The following is a 22,605-nucleotide window of genomic DNA, read 5'->3' as shown; positions in this document are numbered from 1 at the left end:
CACCCCCCTCAGCCTCCCAAAGTGCTGGGATTACAGGCATGAGCCACCGTGCCCGGCCATGAGTTCCCTTTAATAGTCTTTTTCCTTGCTTGCTTTCTTTTTTTTTTAAAGAGAAGGGGGTCTCACTACGTTACCCAGGCTAGTCTTGAACTCCTGGGCTCAAGCCAGCCTCTTGCCTCAGCCTCCCAAAGTGCTAAGATTACAGGCGTGAATCACTGCATCCTACATACTTTAATGGTCTTGAAAAAATTAGGTGCCAGAATTCGGATCAAGTGGAGAAGGAAGAGGCTCCTAAGACGTATAAATCTGGGGTTCACTCCTGCTCCAAACACCCACAAGACTGTGCTTGCTAAGAATCCTTTGAACCCACACTTCTCCCCTCTACAGAAAGCAAATGCCAGACCATAAATTTGTGTTGTCAGTAAGCGTCGCAAGTCCACCCAAGTGAGAAGCAAATCTGCTGCATGGTCTCAAGGTTTGTGTCCCCTAAAATTTCTGTGTTGAAATCCTAACCCCAAGGTGAGTGTATTAGGAGGTGGGGCCTTTGGGAGGTGATTAGGTCATGCAGGTAGAGCCATCATGTTTGGATTACTGTCTTTATGAAAGAGACCCCAGAGATCTAGCTAGCCCCTTCTACCACATGAGGACACAATGAGAAGGAGCCATCTATGAAGCAGAAAAAAAACCCTCACCAGACACCAAACGGGTTGGTGCTTTGCTTTGACCTCCCAGCCTCCAGAACTGTGAGAATTAAAATTTCAATGTTTATAATCTACCTAGCCTATGGTATTTTGTTACAGCATCCTGAGCAGACTAACACACAATCTATAAAGCAAGGGATGAGAAAATACTTAATCAGTATACTGCATATTATTTGGGTGACGGTTACACTAAAAGCTCAGACTTCACCCCTACCAATGTATCAGGTGACAAAGCTGCACTTGTACTTCTGAAATGTATACAAATAATTTTTTTAAATCTATGAGGCACGTGGAAATGGGTCTCCTCTCCCTGCTTCTCCAACCCTATAATTCCTTGGGCAAGGCACCTGGAGTGAGAACCCAGATCTTAAAAATCCAGAGGCACACAGATCCACAGCACAGCGGAAGATCTAGTGCGAAGACTCTCTGGGCCAGGAATCGAGGTCCCAAGAACCCCTAAGTGAAGCCCACCCCTGTGGCAGTGCCCCAGAACAGAAACATGGAAGCTGAAGGATGGGTACAGGAAGGGGCTGATGCTTTACCCTCAGAATCAGAGGAACTAGGAAGAAGAAACAGGCCATCCTTCGGCACACATGAGGCCTCAGGTTCAGGTCAGATGTTCTCAACTGACTCAGCCCCCTCTTCCAGAGGACAGTTAAAGCATTGAGGCTCTGGGGGTCCTGGGCATCTTGTCCTGGGGAATCCTGGGGTGGAAGGAAAAGTCTGTTTCCACCCACTCACAGATCTGCTCTCTCATCTGAGAGCACAGGGGACTTGGGTCTGCCATCAAGAAACACAATTTTGATGCCTCCAAGGGTCTAAAATCTCACTAGCCCTCACTATAATGACCTGCAGAGAGGGATCAACATGGAAAATTTTAAGTGCTCCCATTCTTGACTGCTGTCCCTCACTCTAGCAAGTTTTGAATACATAATCTCTTAGACTGGCTTTTAGTCAGGGAGGGGAAAAGAACCTTTTTAAAATAGCTAAAGCTTGGTGGGCCAGGCATGGTAGTTCATACCTATAATCCCAATGCTTTGGGAGGTGGAAGCAGGAGGTCTGCTTGAGCCCAGGAATTTGACACCAGCCTGGAAAAGACAGAGAGACCCTTTCTCTACAAAAAATTTTAAAAATTGGGCCAGGCACGGTAGCTCACGCCTGTAATCCCAGCACTTCGGGAGGCTGAGGCAGACAGATCACCTGAGGTCAGGAGTTCAAGACCAGCCTGGCCAACATGGTGAAATCCTGTCTCTGCTAAAAATACAAAAATTAGCCAGGCATGATGGTGGGTGCCTGTAATCCCAGCTACTTGGGAGACTGAGGCAGGAGAATCGCTTGAACCTAGGAGGTGGAAGTTGCAGTGAGCTGAGATCGCACGATTGCACTCCAGCCTGGGCAACAAGAGTAAAACTCCATCTCAAAAAAAAAAATATATATATATATACAAAAATTAGCCAGGCATGGTGGGGCGGGGGCACCCATAATCCCAGCTACTCAGGAGGCTGAGGTACAAGAATCTCTTGAACATGGGAGGCAGAGGTTGCAATGAGCTGAGATGGCGCCATTGCACGCCAGCCTGGGTGACAGCACAAGACTATCTCAAAAAAAACTTTTTTTTAATTAGCTGGGCATGGGAGCACACACCTATAGTCCCAGCTACTCAGGAGGCTAAGACAGGAGGATCACTTCGGCCTAGGAGGTCGAAGCTGCAGTGAGCCACGATCACGCCACCATACTTCAGCCTGGGTGACAGTGAGACCTTGTCTCAAAAAAAAAAATAGCTAAAGCTTGATGAGCACTTGCCATATGCCTGGTAGATACACGACGCATGAAATCCCACAAAGGATGACCCAGTCTCTCCCCATACGACAGAAGAGAAAATCATGCCTCACAGATGTCTAGCCACTTTCCTAGGGTCATACCCCAGGGAGGGTAGAGAAAGGATTTCATCACAGGTTGCCTGGAAGCTAGAACCCAAGCTCTTAACCACAGATGAGCTTTTCCCCTTAAAATGAGATCTTGAGAGGTGAGAGGAGAAAAGCCCTCGGCCCTAAAACTCAAGGTTAATGTGTGAACCGGACAGCAGCCAATCCTTAGAACTCAGGAAGTGGGTTTTGTTTTTTTTCCCCCAGTTTCGTTGAACTACCTAGAACTCTGTGTTCTCCTCCCACCCCACCCAGCACAACCTTTCTTCCCAATTGCATAATGGGCCCCCGGACATTTGGAAGGAGGGCAAAAATAAGTCAACCAAGCAAATACATCTCTGCTATTTAAAAAGTGGTTAAAAAATGCTTCTGAGGTTGAGCTTCTTCTGTCTGTCCTATAGTGGTGGGGTGTTTGGGAGCAGGTGTTAAATTTAAGGTCATACAAGATACAGGGGTCTTTATGCCTTGGGGACAGGCCCCAAAGGACAGATAGCAAGAGGGTGGACAAGGGCAGAGAGGGGCAGGGCCATGACAGGGAACAGAGCTAAGCACTAGATCCTTGAAAACACTAGCACGAGCACCCACTGTAGACAACTCCCAGGGGCTCCCATCCCTTGCCCACACTCACGCCCTCTGGGAGGTGCTCATTTGCCTGCAAGTGGCTCTTCCATCCTTCCTCCAGCCTTGTAGCATGTCACAAGGCAAAACATGGAGCTTCTGTCCACCCTCAGCCCAGAGCATGGCCTGGAATCCTTCCTCTGCAACCTTCTAATCAGAGAAAATTCCCCAGCCACAGGCCCTGAAATCCCTCCTCATGCACAACTCAGCCAAGAATAGAGGGAAAATGGAACCCATTATTCTCATTCTGAATGGCTGGGAAATGGCTTTTGCTTTTCAACATGAAATGTGCCTAAAAATAAGCTGTGAATTTCAACCAGAGGTTGAAAATAGCTCTGCAGTGAACAGAGCTCTATTCAGAGTGGGCTCAAGGACAACCTTCGTTCCAAGATCTGAGAGTTGAAGCGCTGCAGGCAGAGAAAGGGTCATGGGCAGGGGGTTTTCCAGGGCAGAAGGACCATCACAGGCTCACAAGGCTGCCCCTGCCGTGGTCTACTAGAGGGTGAGTAGAGTAGGGGGTCCATGCAGGCTCTGTCCCTCTGGCTTTCGACTGCTATACTGGAATGGGGACATGGTGAGGAATTCAACACCTACACCTGCCCGGTTGGCTTCCTAGAATCCTCAAATGCCCAGGATGTTTCACATGGCTTCAGGCCCAGGGTGTAGACAGAGCTGACATAGGCAGAGGGTCGTTAGATTCATGAGTTCTTGGGGCACGGCTGTGGTGCCATGGGCTCTTTGAGAAGTCAAGCCACACTGGTCAGCCACTAAACCACTGACCAGATATTCTCCCAGAGCCAGGGAAGTCTCTAGGCAGGAAAGGCAAAAACACTTTCCAATTTTTAAGTGAAGAAAACCAAGTTGCTAAAGGCAAAACGTCTTTTTTTTTTTTTCCATTGTTTACCATCACCTGCAGAAGACTGAGACCAAACAAGATTCCTACAAAATGAGCTTCTGTTAGAAGCCCAGGCTGAGAAACCTGGGCCACCACTGCCGCTGCTGGTGGGAACCCAGATCTGGCCCAACTGAGCACAGTCCTCACACTCAGGGCTGCTGGAATAGCAGTCCTCACCCACATGCCCACAGCCTCTCCCACCTCATCCCTGTGCTCCTCCCACTGCTAAGAGAGCCCCATCTCCAGACACATTCCCACACTCCTCCCACTGCTAGGTCAGCTTCTTTTCTGGGCTCGCCGCTCAGGCAAGACTTATTGCAGTGATTCTCTTATTGCAACTGGGGACAATTCTGCCCACCAGAGGGACATTTGGCAGTATTGGATGACTTTCTTTTTCCCCAGAGACAGAGTCTCACTCTGTTATCCAAGCTGGAGTGTAGTGGTATGATCAGAGTTCACGATAGCCTCCAACTCCTGGATTCAAGCCATCTTCCTGCCTCAGCTTCCCAAGTGGCTAGGACCACAGGGGAGTGCCACCATACTCAGCTAATTTTTAAATTTTTGTAGAGACAGGATCTTGCTGTGTTCCCCAGGCTGGTCTTTAACTCCTGGTCACAAGCGATCCTCTAGTTTCAGCCTCTCAAAGTGCTGAGATTATAGCACCATGCTGGGCCACCATGCCCAGCCTAGAAGATACTTTTGGTTGTCATAACTTGGGTTGGTGGGAGGGTGAAGATGCTACTGGCATCTAGTGAATAAAGGCCAAGGATGCTGCTAAATATCCCACAATGCATGAAATAGCTCCCTCTCCCCCCTGCCCACAGCAAAGAATGATCTGGCCCAAAATATCAACAGTGCTGAGGGTGAGAAACCCTGTGTTACCGGAAGGCAAGTACATAGACAGAGCTAGAGGGGCAGGGGCTCATCAGACTCTCAAGCTGCTGAGACATGGAGCTCCTGCAGTGCTCCTGGGCTCCCTGTGGTGCTAAGACACTCTGGCCAGCCATGGAACCAGTCCCCAGATACTGTCTCAGTGCCATCAGCTTCCCTTCCTATCTCAGAAGAAAACCGAACCACTGAACAGTGTTATAAAAAGTAGCTCTCCTCAGTTTGGAAAGATGAAAATCTTCTGGAAATAGACGGTGATGGTTGCACAACATTGTGAATATATTTAATGCCACAGAATTGTACACTTAAAAATGGTTAGAATGGTAAACTTTGTGTTATATATATATTATCACAATAAAACAAGGCAAAACAAACTAAAAACCTAGCGCTCCTCTTGGTCTGGGAGTCCTGAGATCAGAGAAGTCCTAAAGGTTTATACCATATGGCAGGTGTGCGTCAGTGAAAGTGTGTCTGGAAGAGGACTTAACATCCACTCAGGGTCTCAGAGGGGCTTATAACAAATAAGAGGTCGGATCTCAACCAAGGATGATTTTAGGATGAACAAGTCACTTGGTGGGGTCTCAAAGCTTGCGGCAGAGCCTGCCTATGGGGATATTCAGGTACCACTGGGAAAATATTGGTTTGGGAAGACCACGTGTTTTGCCTGAGGCCACACATCCAGGATTTAGACCCAGTTCTCTGACCCCAGGACCCACAGCCTTTCCCTATTTGAGGCCCATGTAGTAAGGGCCAGCAGGCAGAGCTGTGACTACGACTCCAACGTGAGCCTGTAGATAGTATGGGATCACGTGGTTGCCCTGAGCCCTGCCAAGCTGCTCATCCACCATGCCCCATCCTGCCATGCTGGGATCCCCACCCACAGCTCTGGGAAGCAAAGGTGCCCCATACCTCATCACTGAGCCAGGACTAAAGGAACAAAAAGGCAGTTCATCTTATTTATTTTCCTAATAACTATAAGAACATGGGATTATCCTGCAGTTGGTAGATATTAACCATTCCCAAGAGGCAGATGGCAGTGCCCTCCTCTAAAATGGGGAAAAAGAGCCAGCAGCCCTCTGCTACCTGCAGTTCCTAGCTTTGCTCAGAGGGGTCAGCCTGGTCCAGGCATCTGGGGAAGGTGACTAAGTCCCAGGTGTCTCATCGGTGAACTGAGCAGTACCTTTACCCACTCATTCTGATAAGGAATAAACAGGGTGGCAAGCATAAAAGGCCTTGGCTGTGGCTCACCAGAAGTGCCCAGTAGATAGGGAGTCACAGGAAAGAGGGCAGGATCTAGAGGTCTGCTGGGTCCCAGGGGACCCCAACCCTGCGTTGTGAAATGCCTTTCTGGGTGGAAGATGAACTGGCAGCAGGCAGTGCATCATGCAGCCCAGTCATCCCCCAACAAACCCAAAAGCTGAAAACTGGCCACTGATTAGCAAGTACAGAGGACAGCCAAGGGGCCAGCCAGGATGGCAACCCCTAGAAGTAAAACCCAACTGGGCCAATGCCTAAAGGCAGCCCAGGACACAAAACGGGGCATGTGTGTGTGATGGAATGGGGTGGTGAGGGGTCTATCTGCTGCAACCACAGAAGCCCTGGGATAGACTCAAGAGGCTTCCTGGTTCTATTCTGGGCCCCAGCCTTGACTCGCTGGAGGCCTTGGGCGAGCCGCTTCCTGTTGTTTGGACCAGTATCCGTGCTGGGGAGGCCACACTGCCTCTATGGACCAGTGGAGAGATATTTAAACAGCCTGTGGCCATAGGAGCTTGGAACCCCGAGGGTTCCACAACCTTGGCTTTAACATTTATTTCAGCCCACGCTGAATACGACCTTATTTAATGAGACTGTATCAGTTATCAATTTTTCCCCCAAATAGTTGTCAAAAATATTAACTATTCAAATTCAGGAACACTGAATATTCTTTTACCAACAAAGGTACTAAAAATGGTTTGTGGCTGAGGAACTTCCTCTCCATGGTTAGAAAAAAAAGTGGGGGAAGTGAAAGCAACAGGGCTGGGCCTTTCCCATTTGTCCCAGCTGTGGTTTCAGCCCCTGAACCCTCTAGGAGCCCCACATTTGTATCCTGTGGCCCAGGGTTCAGTATGGGACAGGTCCCTCGTCCCCTAAGGCCTCAATCAACCAGCAGCGTTTGCCATGGAAACACACCCCCACCAAATGGCACAGGCCCGGGGTACCCAGTAGCTTGCTATATCAGCCTCTTTGTGTCTCATTCGTTCACTCTAGACGGAAAACAAAGCACCACAAATGCCAAAGTATTTGGTAAATGACAAGATCTTACCAGGGTTCCTTTCCCGAGATGGGCCTAAACCTCTACCCTCACCATCTCCAAGCCCAGAGCTGTTCACCATGACCTAGCCCACCAGAGTCACAGAGCTCAGGACATACCTGCCAAGCCACTTACCAGATTCCCTGCAGAGCTGGCCAGTGTGGCTGGGGGCCTTGGCACTTTCATGACTTCTCCATGATCAACAGCATCAAAATTACTCTTCCAGACCATCACCTGCCAAACCAACAGGCACACCAAGTCAGGGGGAGAAAATCCCCTTGACAGTCCTTCACTGAGAAAATGGGCTCAGGGCCCATGCCCAAAGTTCTAAGCCATGGTGGGACAGTGGTCCCCACCTGACACCCCAACTCAATTCTGGGACCTATCCCACCCCACTGGGGAGTAGGCGTTCTGCACAGGCTTCAAGAGGACCTGGATGTGACCTGGATGAACCACCGCAGTGTGACACCACCAGGCCTTTACACTTGCTGGTTCATCTCCCTAGGGTGTCACAGGCCCAAGCTTTATGGGGTTGGCTTCTTTGCAGGCTGAAGTGTCTGCTTCAGCAGCACCACCTTCTCAGAGAGGCCTTCTGTGAATGTTTATTATAGCCCTCTATTTATTTCCTTCATTGCATCAGAGTAGGTAGTTATTTAATCCAGTTGTGCCTTTTCCTTGTTTATCACCAGCCTCTGTACTAAAATAGAAGCTCCTGAGGGCGGTGGTCTGGCCTGTTACACTGTGAGAAGTGGTTAACACATGGACTCCTGGCCAGACCCCTCCTTATCGAATGGCCCAAGGCAAGGGTCTCAACCTCATAACTCAGTTCCTGCATCTGTGAGATGGGGATGAGCCTCATTCCCAGCTCACGGGCCTCATAGGAGACAGCCTGGCAGACACAGGCACACAGGAAGTACTCAGCAACACCCGTCATCCCAAGGCTAACTCAGCCATGAAAAGCACGTCCTAGGCCAGGCACGGTGGCTCACGCCTGTAATCCCAACACTTTGGGAGGCTGAGGTGGGTGGATCATCTGAGGTCGGGAGTCCAAGACCAGCCTGACCAACATGCAGAAAACCCCATCTTTACTAAAAATACAAAATTAGCTGGGCATGATGGCGCACACCTGTAATCCCAGCTACTTGGGAGGCTGAGGTAGGAGAATCGTTTGAACCCAGGAGGCAGAGGTTCTGTGAGCCAAGATTATGCCATTGCACTCCAGCCTGGGCAACAAGAGTGAAACTACATCTCAAAAAAAAAAGAAAAGAAAAAAGAAAAACACGTCCTATTCCGAGTGTCCTCCTATCAGCAGGGCCATGTCCCTCGCATCCTTGAGCACAGATGAGGGAGGCGTCTGGCTAGGAAGCAAGAGCGCTCCCTGCTGGAGGGTGCTGGCCATGCACGACTGCGTGCTTCCAGGGCCACTTGCAGTATGGCTGGCTTGGGCGTCACAAGAGAACTGGGGAGTGTGTGGCCAGTGGTCACTTGAGGCCACAGAAAACCCACCATATCCACACAAGACGAACACTCCATGAGCTCTGGACACCATCCCTGTCTGTCAGGACGCAGCTGTGAGCCTCGCTCTTTGGGAGCTTCCTCACCACTGAGCAGCTCCACTGTTTACTCTCCCAGATGGATGGCACCTAGGGTCGTGCACATGTCACCTTACAAACAAAATATTAGCACACACACACCCTTGTTTACAGGGTCTTCATGTCACTGTGCAAATCTAACTGCTGAATAAATTTCTAAGAGTAGAGTGGCTATCATGAGTGCAAACAGACAATGCCAAATGTCACTCCGAAAGAGCTCAGATCAGATATTCAACAGGCAGCCTGGGAGCAGATGGCAGTGCTGCTTGAGGAGGGGCCAGAGTGGGTGGGAGCCTATTTTCCACCAGGCTGCCTCTCCTACTATGTCAGTTGATTCTACCATGACTCTATTTACTGTGTTAAGTTACTAGTCTCCCTGTCTTCTAAGCAACAAGCCAGGCCTCACACTCAGGGAAGGCTCAGGGGTCGCTTTTGCCTTCCTCCTCCCCGTCTGCTACAGCAGGACTGGTGCTGGTGTGGGCAGACGTCTGCTATCTCTAATCCAGGCTATAGTCAAGAGCATCCAACTACCCTCTGCCTTACTAGAAGAGACATAACCAAAATTGGCAGATTTGGCTGAGGCCAGGACTCACATAGGCCAACAGGACTTTTCTAGGCTGAGCAGCCAGAGCTAAGAGGCTGGGCAGCAGTGGAATAAACATTCTCGACCATCCATCAGGTCAACAGTGACACAGAATAGCCACTCTTTCCTCCTTGCCTCAGGGGCTATAGTTCTCTGGACAAGAGGACCATATGGACACTGGTGAAAGACTGCAGGTGGACTCTTCAGTGCTCCTGTCCTCCCCAGTGCCAGGGTCTGGACTAGACCCCAGAAGCAGGGTGCCCGCCAGGAGACAGGTCATAGGTGGTTAGCAGTTAGGGCACAAGGCACCATGGCTAACAGGCTGAAGCCTCACAGCAGAGGGTGACAAGGTACGATAGGACCTCTTCACAATGACCTCTCTCTGCAGCCAAAAATACTGAAAATGCTGACCCCTCAAATAGTGCCCAAGTGGATTGGGAGCAAAGGGCAGCAGATGACAGAGCAGAGGCTCCCAGGGCAAGAGAATGGCTCTGAAGTGAGACAGGTCCTGGTGCCTGCCCCAGCCCTACCATCTGCTGGAACTTAGTTTCCTCATCTACAGCATGGTGAGATGAGAGGGCCTGCCCCACAGGGTTGTCATGAGAATTAGATGAGGTACGAAGCTCTTGTCACATTGGTCATATTCCCAGGCCTGCAGTAAGATCATATTAATAATCATCATTATCTATTTGTTTAGCATCAGGAAAAGAACCAAAAAACCAACTTTTCACGACAACCACAGCCCAGCCTCCTTCTACTAAGTGCTAGCCTGAGCAGTGAGGATTCTGAGATGCGGCCATAAGGTCACCACCTGCAGGAGACCCATTCTGGGGTGGCAAGGGCCCTGGACCCCAAGCTCCACTAGGGCCTTTTTAGTCACTGAAAGCCACCAAGGAAGCTGGTGAAACCCAGCCCATCCCCCAAACACCATTTGGTTCTGAGCAGAAATCAGCTCAGATTCCTTTCTTCACCATTTCATTTGACTATTCTTTACTTACTTGTTCATCAGAGCCTCCAGAAGCAAAATACTCCCCGGTTCTTGAAAAGGCAACAGTGGTGGCTGGTCCCTAACAGAACAAACAAAAAAAGGGCACACATCAAAGGTCACTCTCGATTCTAAATGCACAGGAAGAAAATGAGAAGTTCCCAAATGAAAGCAGCAGCAAGATAAAGGACTGAGAGCCCACTCGGCCCACAATCCTTAGTAGCCTGTAGCCCAGGAGGCTGCCTACAGCCAGGTGCAAGCACCACCACTCAGGCCTTGGTTCCTGAGCAACAGGACAAGGCCATGCTACGGGACTGTGGGTGACAGAGATGAGTGAATGGGACAGTCTGTGCTGGCAGCCCTCCAGGGCTGGCCTCATTGTCCCCACTTTCCCAATAACAAACCACAAGTCAGAGAGATGCACTGAGGCACCCCAGCTACAGCACTGAGACCAGAACTTGGTCCCTCTGACCCAGACCAACCCGAACACCCAAGATATCCCCAACACTACCCAGCTGCTGACCAGGGAAATAGGGATCTAAAAGAGCCAATGGCTCAAGCAGATGGGGCATAGTTCAGGGCCCAGGTAAGAGGAAGGAGGTTACCAAAGGTGCTTGGGCAGCAGAGCAACGTGACACGTATCTCTAACATGCATTCACTTTTCTTATGTTCAGGCCATGGGTAGTGATGTGCCCACTCTGGCTTCCCAGATGCTGAAGGTCTGTGTGACCATCTGAAGGGGAATGTCAGGCATGTGCCAGGTCACACTCCAAGGGCCAGAGAGCATGTCCAGGCTCGGGGGAATGCAGGATGCATGATCTCCTGGTAAAGGTGGGTTCTTCCCCATATGCCTAAAACCTATCCCAGAAAGGTGCACAGAGTAAGGATCTGTTTAGCTATGACACCATGACCACAGCTACCACCATTTCCTCCTCCCAGTTGAACTTTTATTGTGGCCAGTACCTGACATTCCCAAGCAAAATCAGATAAAAGAGGTTCCCTTGTAGAGAACAGCACAGCCACCGTCACCCAGTCCACCTCAGTTCCTCCAGACCAGTACAGGGAGTGCCAAGAGCCCCAACTTCCCATGAGAGGGACTCTGGCAGCATATCTACAGCTGACCCATCAGCAAGAGGAACACTGAGAGGCACCTTCCACTCAATGCCAAAAAAGACCAGCCAAGTCGTGGGAGGGAAAAGGGACCTCAAGGCCGTGGAGGAAGCAGGTTTGTCTCCCAGAAAGACAGGCAGGTTGAGAGGTGCCATCCAGCCTCAGACACACTGGACAGCAGTGAGTATGCCCTCCCCTGCTTCCAGAGTCCATCTTCGGCCCTTCCTCTCAGAGATGCTCCTTACAGGGGTGATGAAGAAAGCGAGTACAACACTGGTGAACACCGAGCACTCAGGTGCTCAGAGCACAGCACCTGCATTAACCTGCTTAATCCTCAGAGGACGGTCTGTGGGGTGACCCCTTGTCTTAGTCCATTTGTGTTGCTATAAAGAAATATCTGAGACTAAGTAATTTGTAATGAGTAGAAGTGTATTGGCTCACAGTTCCGCATGCTTGAAAGTCCAAGATCAGGGGTCCAGCAACTGGCAAGGGCCTTCTTGCTATGTCATCTCATGGCAGAAGGGGAAAGAGAAGATGAGAAAGAAAAGGGGGCCAAACTCATCCTTTCATAAGGAACCCTCTCCCACGGTAATAAACCCACTCCTGCAAGAATGGCATTAATCCATACATGTGGGCATGGCCTCATGATCCAAATATCTCCCATTACGCCCCATCTCCCATTACACCCCTAAGCCACCATTAACCAGGATAATATAGATCCATTTTCTCAAATAGGGGAACAATGCATCCATCACTCGGATACCCTTTCAGGTAGACAGTCGCCAAGGGGTTAACAGAGGGGGGTAGTGTAATTTCAGGTAACTTTTACTTGATTTTTAGAAATTTTGTCATTCTTCCATTACTTTGAACCTTTTTATTTTTATTTTTTTGAGACAAAGTCTGGCTCTATCGCCCAGGCTGGAGTGCAGTGGTATAATCTTGGCTCACTCCAACCTCTGCCTCCCAGGTTCAAGCGATTCTCCTGCCTCAGCCTCGCTAGTAGCTGGGATTATAGGTGCCCGCCACCACACCCAGCTAATTTTTGTATTTTCAGTAGAGATGAGGTTTTACACTGCTGATCAGGCTGGTCTCGAACTCCTGGCCTCAAGTGATCCACCTGCCTAGGCCTCCCAAAGTGCTGGGATTACAGGCATGAGCCACTGCACCTGGCAAACTTTGAATTTTTTAACAATGAATATATGGCATTGCTATATTAATACGAACACCAAACAACAAAACTGCTTTTGTTGTGAGGAAAAACAAAGAGGAAACAGAGAAAAGAGAAGGAAACCAGTACATGAAATGTCAAAAAAGATGGGCCCTTTGCCTGTCCAGAGCTCACTGAGTAATGGCAGGTTTCCAAGAAGTTACAGCAGCTAAGGGACAAATACTTGCAGGTCACTCTCCCTTCCTGTCATGGCTCAACCACCAAATGCCAAGCTGGGAAAATGTGGTGGATTCAGAGCAGCAGCAACAGCAATAGAACCAACGAAGCCCTCAGTTCAGCAGGGGTCATGACCAGAAAGTAAGCGCTGGAGCCCTGCATATGAGTGCTAGTGCCCCTTCCAGAGACCAAGCCCCAGGAAGCTCCGGGGATGAAGTGAGTGATAAGCTGTGTGGGTCTGCAGTCCTCCCTAATTTATATAAAATTTGCCTGTTTACCAAGAGAACCACACAGCTCCTGCTCCAGGTTGCTTCCACAAAGGCTCCTGTTCCTCTGCCTAGGGCTCACATAAGCAGCCCAGGACACTCAGAGGACAGTACAGAGAACACCTGGGCTCTGCTGTGGACCAAAGCCAACCTGTACTGTAGAAGAGACCGTCCACTGCTAACATGCTTCAGGGTCTAGCATTGGAGGCCCTAGACCACTTCGGCCCTTGCCAACCTTCCAGGCTCTCTCTTCTCTCCACCCTAGTGCTCTGGGCCCACCAGACTGCTTACTGCTCCTCAAACAGCATGAGCTAGACAGAAAAGGTCCTCTCATTCTCTATATTCTTTCTGTCATTGCCTGCATTGAGTTCTTAATTCAAGTATTTTCAATCTTTTGTGATTTTATATAAATTCATTTAAGGCTACAAATTTGCCTCTGATGACACCTTCAATAGATCCCAGAAGTTTCCAGTATGCATCATTTTCAGTCATTCACTTCCATATGTTTAGTTTCCACTGTGATTTCCCCTTCAGCCCATCAGTTGTTTGGGAGTACATTCTAGAATTTCCAGGCTGGGCAATGGTGGCTCACACCTGTAATCCCAGCACTTTAGGAGGCTGAGGCAGGTGGATCATTTGAGGTCAGGAGTTAGAGACCACTCTAGCCAATATGGTGAAACCCTGTCTCTATTAAAAATACAAAAACTAGCTGGGCATGGTGGCAGGTGCCTGTAATCCCAGCTACTCAGGAAATTGAGACAGAATTGCTTGAACCCAGGAGATGGAGGGTGCAGTAAGCCAGGATCACACCATTGCACTACAGCCTGGAAGACAAAGCGAGACTCTATCTAAAAAATAAATAAAATAAAATAAAATAAAGTTTCCAAACCATAGGTACTTGGAGGAGTCTCTTCTTATCATTTCCAGCAGCCAGATATGATACATGCTCTTGGAGACTGTTCTGCCTTCATGATGGTTTATTCCTTTTATTTAATCAATCACTCTTCATGCATCAAGGTATCTCCTGGAGTAGGGATGTTGCCCAATGGATCCTGTCCACAGGTAAGGCCTGTCCCTGGGTGCCTCTGCACACCCCTGAGGATTCCTCTGAGGAGCAGCTCCACGCTGGGCCTTCAGCAGTGTGGATGCCAGCCTGCCCTCGGCCACCAGAGGTGCCCATCTGTGGGAAGCCCTGGTCTCCTTCTGACTCCAGGCCAGGTCCACTAGCAGGGATGCCTCACAGGCTCGACAAGGGCCTCCCTCCCTCCCTTCCCTGAAAGACCAAGTAGAGTCTTCAGGGAGATGGTCCTGGTTAACCAGTTATGAACCCAGACACAGGCTGGCCTCCCTGCTACGCTTCCTGCTGACTGGGCCCCATCTGGCCCTGGAGCTTGGCTGGACCCATACCCGTCATTTTACCACATGTCACTCTCCCTTGCCAATTTCCAGACCTAAAGGACCCACAGCACCTGACTTCTTCAAATGACAAAGTATCAAGAGACAAAGTTTTTTTTTAAGGTAAAACAAAGGAGCCCGTGGTGATTAGATTTCACAGCCATGCTGGCTCTCGCTCTGCTGCCCCGGCAGCTGACGCTGACGTCGTTGCTCTCCTCATCCTCCTCACCCTCTCCCACCTGACTCTCGAAGGCCCCTGCATGCCCACAACAGCTATGCCGGCAAACCCACCACTACCTCGCAAAAGTTGCAAAATATTTTTTGTTGGCTCTCATATGCACAGTCTGCCAGCAAACAAGTAGGATTGTCGCACCACATGGCCCTCAGTCAGAGGTAAACGCAGAGTAGCCATCGCACAGAGAATGGAACTAAGGAGGCCCAACAGGCCTTTGGAGTGAGTGCTCTGGTCTCCGACCCCTGTGCTCAGACAGAGAAATGGCAATCCAGCCCATTTCTGGGATGCTTCTTCCAGACCCCCACCAGGAGGCTCCTGCACTCACTTACCAGCACCTGCTGTGAGCCGGACTCTAGTGGCTGAGTAGGGCCTGGTAACTCAACGGATAGGGAGTGGCCTCCTGACCCTGGCCGACGACACCTGCTCCCAGCCCTCAACTCTGGGCTGCTGGCAGGGGACAGAGGGCCAGGCTGACCTCTTGGTTTCTTAGAGTGCAGTAAATGAGCTGTTCTCTCTCTGCATGTCCTCTCACCTCTCACAGGAGATGCCCAACCACCCAAGCCAAGCGTGACCCTCCCAAGCATCAAAACAGTCCTCCAAAATAAAATGCCTAGCCGGGCACAGTGGCTCAAGCCTGTAATCCCAGCACTTTGGGAGGCCGAGGCGGGTGGATCACGAGGTCAAAAGATCGAGACCATCCTGGTCAACATGGTGAAACCCCGTCTCTACTAAAACTACAAAAAATTAGCTGGGCATGGTGTCACGTGCCTGTAATCCCAGCTACTCAGGAGGCTGAGGCAGGAGAATTGCCTGAACCCGGGAGGCGGAGGTTGCGGTGAGCCAAGATCGTGCCATTGCACTCCAGCCTGGGTAACAAGAGCGAAACTCCGTCTCAAAAAATAAAAATAAAAATAAAAATAAAAAAATAAAATGCCTAGACAGGAGCCACAGAGCTCCCACAGAAATAAGGGAGGGGCGGCCCACTTCCAGAGCTGCCCTCCACCTGGGGTGGCCAGATGGATGACCCACTGGCCTGGCCACTGTCACATGGCTGCCTCCCCTCCTTGAAGGTGCGTCCCCTTTGCTGCTGCTTTCCCAGCCTCAATCTAGGGCCCAGCATGGCACAAGCATCCAGTAAGCATTAGAGGGTCCCCTACCCTGAGCCTGTGAGTTCCTGCCAACTAAGCCTCTAAGCATGGCCCTGAGCACAGACAGCAGCACCTATGCAGATCTGGGTCCAGGGCAGGGGCTGCTCACCCCCATGGGGTAGGGGGTAGGGTGGCGGGGACGCGTGGAACCTCGTGCAGCTCAGTCACTCTACAGCGACACGCACACCAACTGCACAGCCACAAACACCAGATTTAACTCCCCACCCACAACCCGCCCACCATCCTCTCCCAAATAGCTCTAGGGAACTTAAACCAAGTAAGTGTGGCTCAAGATTATGTTTCAGAAAATACAGAAAGATAAATCTGTATTTCTAGCACACTTCCCCCCACGCTTGCCACACACAGGGCTGTGAGGGCCTCGCATGGGGCATGAGGCTTCGAATGACAATGGTAGTTGGTAGGGAAGCCCTTCCCTCTCTTGACCAGTGTTCCCTTCTGTAATATGAGGGGGTGATACGGGATGATAAGGCTCTATTGCAGCTCTGACAACCCAATCGGTATGACATCCAGCGAGAGCCACAGACTCCCTTTCCTCCTGCTTAACATCACAGTTGTGTCACATTCCCTGACCAAGACTTTCCAGAGCCTCAAATAGGGCACTGGCACCAGTGCCACCACATGGGTTTCCTGATCCACCAGCCATCCTCCAGGAGTCAGGCCCTCCTAGCATTTTGGGAGGCCAAGGCAGGTGGATCACTTGAGGTCAGGAGTTCAGACCAGCCTGGTCAACATGGTAAAACCCTGTCTCTACTAAAAATGCAAAAATTAGCCGGACATGGTGGCGTGAGCCTGTAATCCCAGCTACTTGGGAGGCTGAGGTGGGAGGATCGCTTGAACCCTCGAGAAGGACAGGCCTGACAAAGGGCAGTGCACATGGACCTGTACACCAAGGCACCCAGCAAAGCAAACCCTTGAGGGCAGTTGTGGGGACACCGAGTCTGGGTTGGGGAGTCTCCTCAGCCTACCCACCAGGGGACAGATTCCAGGAGCTGCGTGACAAGAGAAGCCAAAGCAAAATGTTCCGGGGAGACAACGACCTAAGCAAAATTAAAAGCCAGATGAACCCAAGAGAGTCTGAGGGTGTGCAGGAGGAGGGGAAACACGCCACAACTGCATGCCGAGAATGGGGCTGCTAATGCACCAGACAATCCCATGCACCCATTTCCCTAACAAACAGACTGCCCACCCACTCAGCATCACCAGAATCGTGCCCACAACAGAATGCCCTTTTAAAGAGCTCTCACCTAAAATGACATCATGTCATTTTCTATGAGCTCAGGTGGAAAGGGACTAACATCTGTGAGGACCTACTGTGTCCAGTGCTGGGAAATTCAGGCACATCCTCACCTACCATGAGGCAGACAATGGGATGCCAATGTCATAGAAAAGAAAAGAGGCTCTGCAAAGTTAAGGTCTTGCCCAATGTCACATAAAAAGAGGCAACACTGGAATCATCTGACCCAGTGCCCAAGCCCATTCCTCCCCTCCTGAAGCTCAGGCTGTTTCAGATGAACAAGATGGGAGAGGACCCATGGTTTTTCAAAACCAGAAATGGGTGGGTACAAACTGCTTGTTCCTAAAAATACTGGGGTTTTCCTGAGAAAGCTAAGTATCACTCCCCACCAGACAAGGCTGTGTAACCTCCCCAGCTGAACACCTCCTAGCACTTGGCCTCAGTCAAAGATGTTTGCAAAGGTGACCAGTGCAGGCTCTGGTGCTCCCAGGGCAAAGGCTGCGGAAAGAGGGCAATGCACCATGCCCCACAGGCAGTACTTCCCCATCTGTCCACTCTCCTCTCAGGGTGGGCAGCTTTGAGAGGCAGAGGATCCTTTGTCGCCCAGAGTCCTCAAGCAAAGATTGCAGGAGAGAAGCACCAGAATTCTTCAGGGTCACAATAAACTGGTAACCAACATCCACCCCTGCTATGGTTTGAATGTTTTTGTCCCCACCAAAATTGATATTGAAATTGAATCCCCAGCCAGAGATGGTGGCTCACACCTGTAGTCCCAGCATTTTGGGAGGCCGAGGCAGGCGGATCACTTGAGGTCAGGAGTTCAAGACCAGCATGGTCAACATGGTAAAACCCTGTCTCTACTAAAAATGCAAACAATTAGCCAGGAGTGGTGGCATGCGCCTGTAATTCCAGCTACTCAGGAGCCTGAAATGGGAAAATGGGAGGATCGCTTGAGCCCGGGAGACGGAGGTTGTGCCACTGCACTCCAGCTAGCCTGAGCAACAGAGTAAGACTCCATCTCTTAAAAAAAAAAAAAGAAACTGAATTTCCAAAGTAAGTGTGGCCTTTTGGAAGTGACTAAGTCACAAGGGCTTTGCCCTCACAAAGGGGATTAGGCTCACTTATGAAAGGGCTTGAGAAAGGGAGTTTGGTCCTTTCCACCATTCCACTTTCTGCATGTGAGGACAGTGTTCCTCCCCTCAGATGATGCAGCACTCAGGCCCCATCTCAGAAGCAGAGAGCAGCCTTCCCCAAACTCTAGTACCTTGATCTGGGACTTCCAGCCTCTGGAACTGAAAAATAACTTTCTGTTCTTGATAAGTTACCCAGTCTCAAGTATTTTACTACAACAGCACAAAACAGACTAAGATAACCCCCTAGTCTCATGAAGTGAGCCTGCCCAAACAAAAGGCCCCCGAAATGGGCCGACGTGTGCCACTCATGTGCCAGAGAACCACCAAGCCACCCACATGCCGACTCCTGGCTGACGAGCTGCCCTCAACACCAGCACACAGGTCTAGCCCCGGAGACCCAGGGCTGCCCTGGATGATCCTCATCTTAGCTGGCACTTGGCAATTTCCTGTCCTGGCGCTTCTGTACCTTAGGAGACAACTGAAAGGTATATCGGGGTGAGTCTGGTCTCAACTCAGACAAGACAGTTGAAGCCCAATAGTACTGTGCCCTGACCCTACTTTCTCTACCCTGAACCTCCCCACAGTTCCCCCAGAGGGCTTGCTAGGGCCCTTCTCCTGGCACCTGTGGAGTCCCCATCCCCTGGTCAAGGTCCGCCTCATCCCCACAGCAGCTCCCTGCAGCTGACCTCACTGCTGCTCACCCCCAGCCTGCATCGTCCACTTCTCAGATGCGGAAGTGGAAGCACAAGGGAGTTGCTGCACCACCGGCCCAAAGACTCAGTGGCCCTCTCTCCCACAGCTCTTCCTAGGCAACTCTGAGGACACAGCAGGTCCTCTGTGTCCAAACCAAAGTTTCATGGGGTTGCTTCCTGCTGGATCAGAATGGGGTCATGTAGCAGCAAGATGAGGACACAAGCCGCCATAAGCCTGCTGGTACCCTACACAGACCTGTGAGCAAAACACAAAAGTGACATCTGTGGGAGTTACATGGATCTCATGAAGACAGAGTAGACTGGTGGTTACCAGGGCTAGGATGGGGAACGGGAACCAGGGAATGAAGGCATAAAAAGAAGAGAATATAAATGTATTTATTACCACTGAACTGTACACTTAAAATGGTAAACATGGTGAATTATATACATATATGTTACCCCAATAAAAATAAGTAAATAAAAACAAGAAGGCCAGATGCAGTGGGTCATGCCTGTGATCCCAGCACTTTGGAAGGCCGAGGCGGGTGGATCAACTGAGGTCAGGAGTTTGAGACCAGCCTGGCCAACATGGCGAAACCCAATGCAAAAATTAGCCGGGCATCGTGGCAAATGCCCGTAATCCCAACTACTTGGGAGGCTGAGGCAGGAGAATCGCTTGAACCCAGGAGGCGGAGGTTGCAGTCAGCTGAGATCGCGCCACTGTACTCTAGCCTGGGCAACAAAATGAGACTCTGTCTCAAAAATAAATAAATCGATCAAAATAAGAGTGAAATCACAAATGGAATTTTAAAAGTCGTATGTACATGTGATAGAAACTGCACAGACACAAGTACTTGTCCCAGCTCTGGCACCCTAGGAGTCATAAGACCCCTATAAATCCAGACAGCTCTCAGTTTCACCATCTGGACTCAAAAAAAAAAAATGCTTTCCAATCTGCCATCCTCCTTATCCATAGGACAGAAGCCCCAGGCACCCGAGACCTACTCAGGAGCCCCGGGCTGCTCAGCCACACAATTCAGGAAGTGGCTGATAGCAGCTGCACTCCATAAGGCCCTTGGCCACCAGGACCCCATCACATCGCCACTTCCCGGAACAGAATGTGAAAGATGAAGTCACCAAAGAACCAGCTGCACATCTTACTGGAAGGTCTGGGTGAGTGGGAGCCTATGAGGTCGACACACCTGCTGCAGAGTGCACAGGCAGAACCCGGCCCCTTTGTCAGCAGGCCCCTGTGATGTGGCCCACCCCAGCCAGGCCCTCATGGGTCATGAACATCCTAGGAACCAGTTGGGCGACAACATAGGCCCAGTCCCTGCGGATTTCTCCCCTTGGTTGGAGCAAAGGAGCCACAGATCTCCACAAACGCGAGGTATTTTGTTCAGACAGTGGACCCCGTATCTTAACCAAATGCCCAAATTAAGGCTGCTCGACTGCACTACGCTCCCTTAGGAAACGAACATTAGCTGACTCTCTTTTTTGGGGGTGTTTCTGTTGAGACATTGTCTTGCTTTGTCACCCAGGCTGGAGTACAGTGGCACAATCACGGATCACTGCAGCCCCAACCTCCCAGGCTCAAATAATCCTCCCACCTCAGCCTCCCAAAGTGCTAGGATGACAGGTGTGAGCTACCGTGCCTGCCCCATTAGCTGACTCTGAATCACTCCAAACCCAGGGGCAGAGCTAAACATGACAAAGAGCCACAGCAAACCCTGGCAGACCTGGGTCCCAGGGGTGCCAGGCTGGGGCATGGAGGTGAGCTGTTCTTTGCTGGAAGTAAATAAGGCCTTCTCTTGGGCAGTCCTGCCCCATACGTGCTCACACACTCAATACCCCTACCTCAGCCCTCAGCCTGCCTCTTCAATCATGTTGCTGCTTCCACATCATTAGTAAGGAACAGAGATCGGTTCATTTCTCTTCTCCTTTCCTCTGGGCATTGTGAGCCTGGTGCCCTGAAGAAGAAAAGACCCAGCCATATCCACACCCTAAACCATTAGCTGTCCCTCGGCCTGGTTCCCACATCTCTAGGTTTAACAGCAGATAAGCGACCACACAAGGGGATGCACCACGGTCCTTGCTTCACTTCCCAGAGAGAACAATGTCAACAGCTTTCATCTGTGTGCTGGATGCAATGCCAGAACACCAGGAATGACATTTTAGATTCAACATTCAAGTGTTCTCAGCCTAAGTGGTGAGTTCGCTGTTTAAAGAACACTCACAAAAAGAGGTGATCACTTGATATGCATCTGTTTCAAACTGTTTCTGAGTTGCTGCTGTTGTTGTTTTTGAGGGAGGCAGGAGAGGTAACAGCATTCACATGATTTTCAAATGCCCTCATGGGCATAAGGTCCCAAACGGTTACACATGAATCTGAATAATTGGCTTACCAAAGGCTAGCAAAGGTGGCTCCTGAACAGGCTTACACCAGGCCCAGCAGCCACCCACTCTGCAAGTGCCAGCCCAGGGAGAACAGGCTCACTGGTCTTGTGCACTGGATATGTCCCTGACAGGGAAGGCAAGGGATCACAACAAGGCTGGAGGCAGCAAGCAGCCTCTAGGCCTATGTCCCTATCCCCTAACCATGGCCAAATGGCCCCCAGGTCCCCTAACTCAGATGGCAGTGGAAACCCAAACAGCAGCTCAGAAAGCACCAGGCTAGACATCTCACACCTAGCTGACGGCCCAAGCCATATAAGCACCCCCAAGGCCTCCCTCAGCCTGGCAGGCTGAGGAGGGACAAACTTGAAATCGCTGGACTCCAGACCTCCCATCCCAAGTGGGCAGGAGACATTCTGATGACTGCTCCAGTAGGAGACATTCTGATGACTATTCTGGTCAGGAGGGCTCGGACACTACTTCCTAGTGGGAGTGCTAGGTGTGAAAGGCCTGGACCCAGGCCAGCTGCTAGGGAGAGCTGCATGCGGCCTACTCCCCACAGCCAAACCCCAGGGGCCCACGCACTGGCCACTCCCCACCCAGGGAGACCAGGGCACCAGCTGCTTTGAAGCTCATTCAGAAAGGAGGCCTCTGCTTCCTTGATTCCATTCTAGGAATTCTCAAACAAACATGAAGGGGATTTCCCTTCTTCGGCCCAGCCCCTGCAAGACACCTGAAGTTGCCTTGGTCTCTAGACACATCGATGTCTGCCAGTCTGAGGACCTCTAGGAGACCCTGATGTCAGCTCAGAGCATGGGTTCCAAGGCTCAACTCAACCTCTGGACCCAGGGATGGCTGAGGCCGTTAGGGGACAGATTCCATTTAGGATCCTAGGGGGCAGCTTGCCAACCATGCCCAGATGGAGCCCCCAACCCCTGCCCAATTCAACTCTCATATACCCTTCTCAGCTGTACCAGTCCCAGGCCCAGCAATCTGTCCAGGTCACAGGGAAAGGCCTCTATCCCTCTCCCTGCAGGCTGTGTGAGTGACAAGCTTGTTTCTGCATCTCACCCACCGTCCAGACTGTGACGGTATCACCACTCCACACCACTCAGA

General features: G+C 50.7%; 1 protein-coding gene across 4 annotated transcripts in view; it reads right to left on the bottom strand.

The window, feature by feature from the left end:
* Positions 1 to 22,605, bottom strand: part of POC1A (POC1 centriolar protein A) — a 78,636-nt gene that overhangs the window by 38,812 nt on the left and 17,219 nt on the right. For 3 of the 4 annotated variants that reach the window (XM_017545568.2, XM_017545649.2, XM_037737974.1), the window contains 3 exons: positions 22,449 to 22,526; positions 10,491 to 10,559; positions 7,453 to 7,551 (listed from right to left, as the gene is read on the bottom strand). In XM_017545568.2, the coding sequence (XP_017401057.1) occupies positions 7,453 to 7,551; positions 10,491 to 10,559; positions 22,449 to 22,526 (246 nt within the window). The remainder of the gene's footprint in view (positions 1 to 7,452; positions 7,552 to 10,490; positions 10,560 to 22,448; positions 22,527 to 22,605) is intronic. The other variant, XM_017545704.2, reaches the window with a different exon arrangement.

The sequence above is a fragment of the Cebus imitator genome, unplaced genomic scaffold, assembly GCF_001604975.1.
Source record: "Cebus imitator isolate Cc_AM_T3 unplaced genomic scaffold, Cebus_imitator-1.0 Scaffold0, whole genome shotgun sequence".
Classification (NCBI taxonomy): domain Eukaryota; kingdom Metazoa; phylum Chordata; class Mammalia; order Primates; family Cebidae; genus Cebus; species Cebus imitator.
This window is presented reverse-complemented; position numbering and strand designations above follow the sequence as displayed.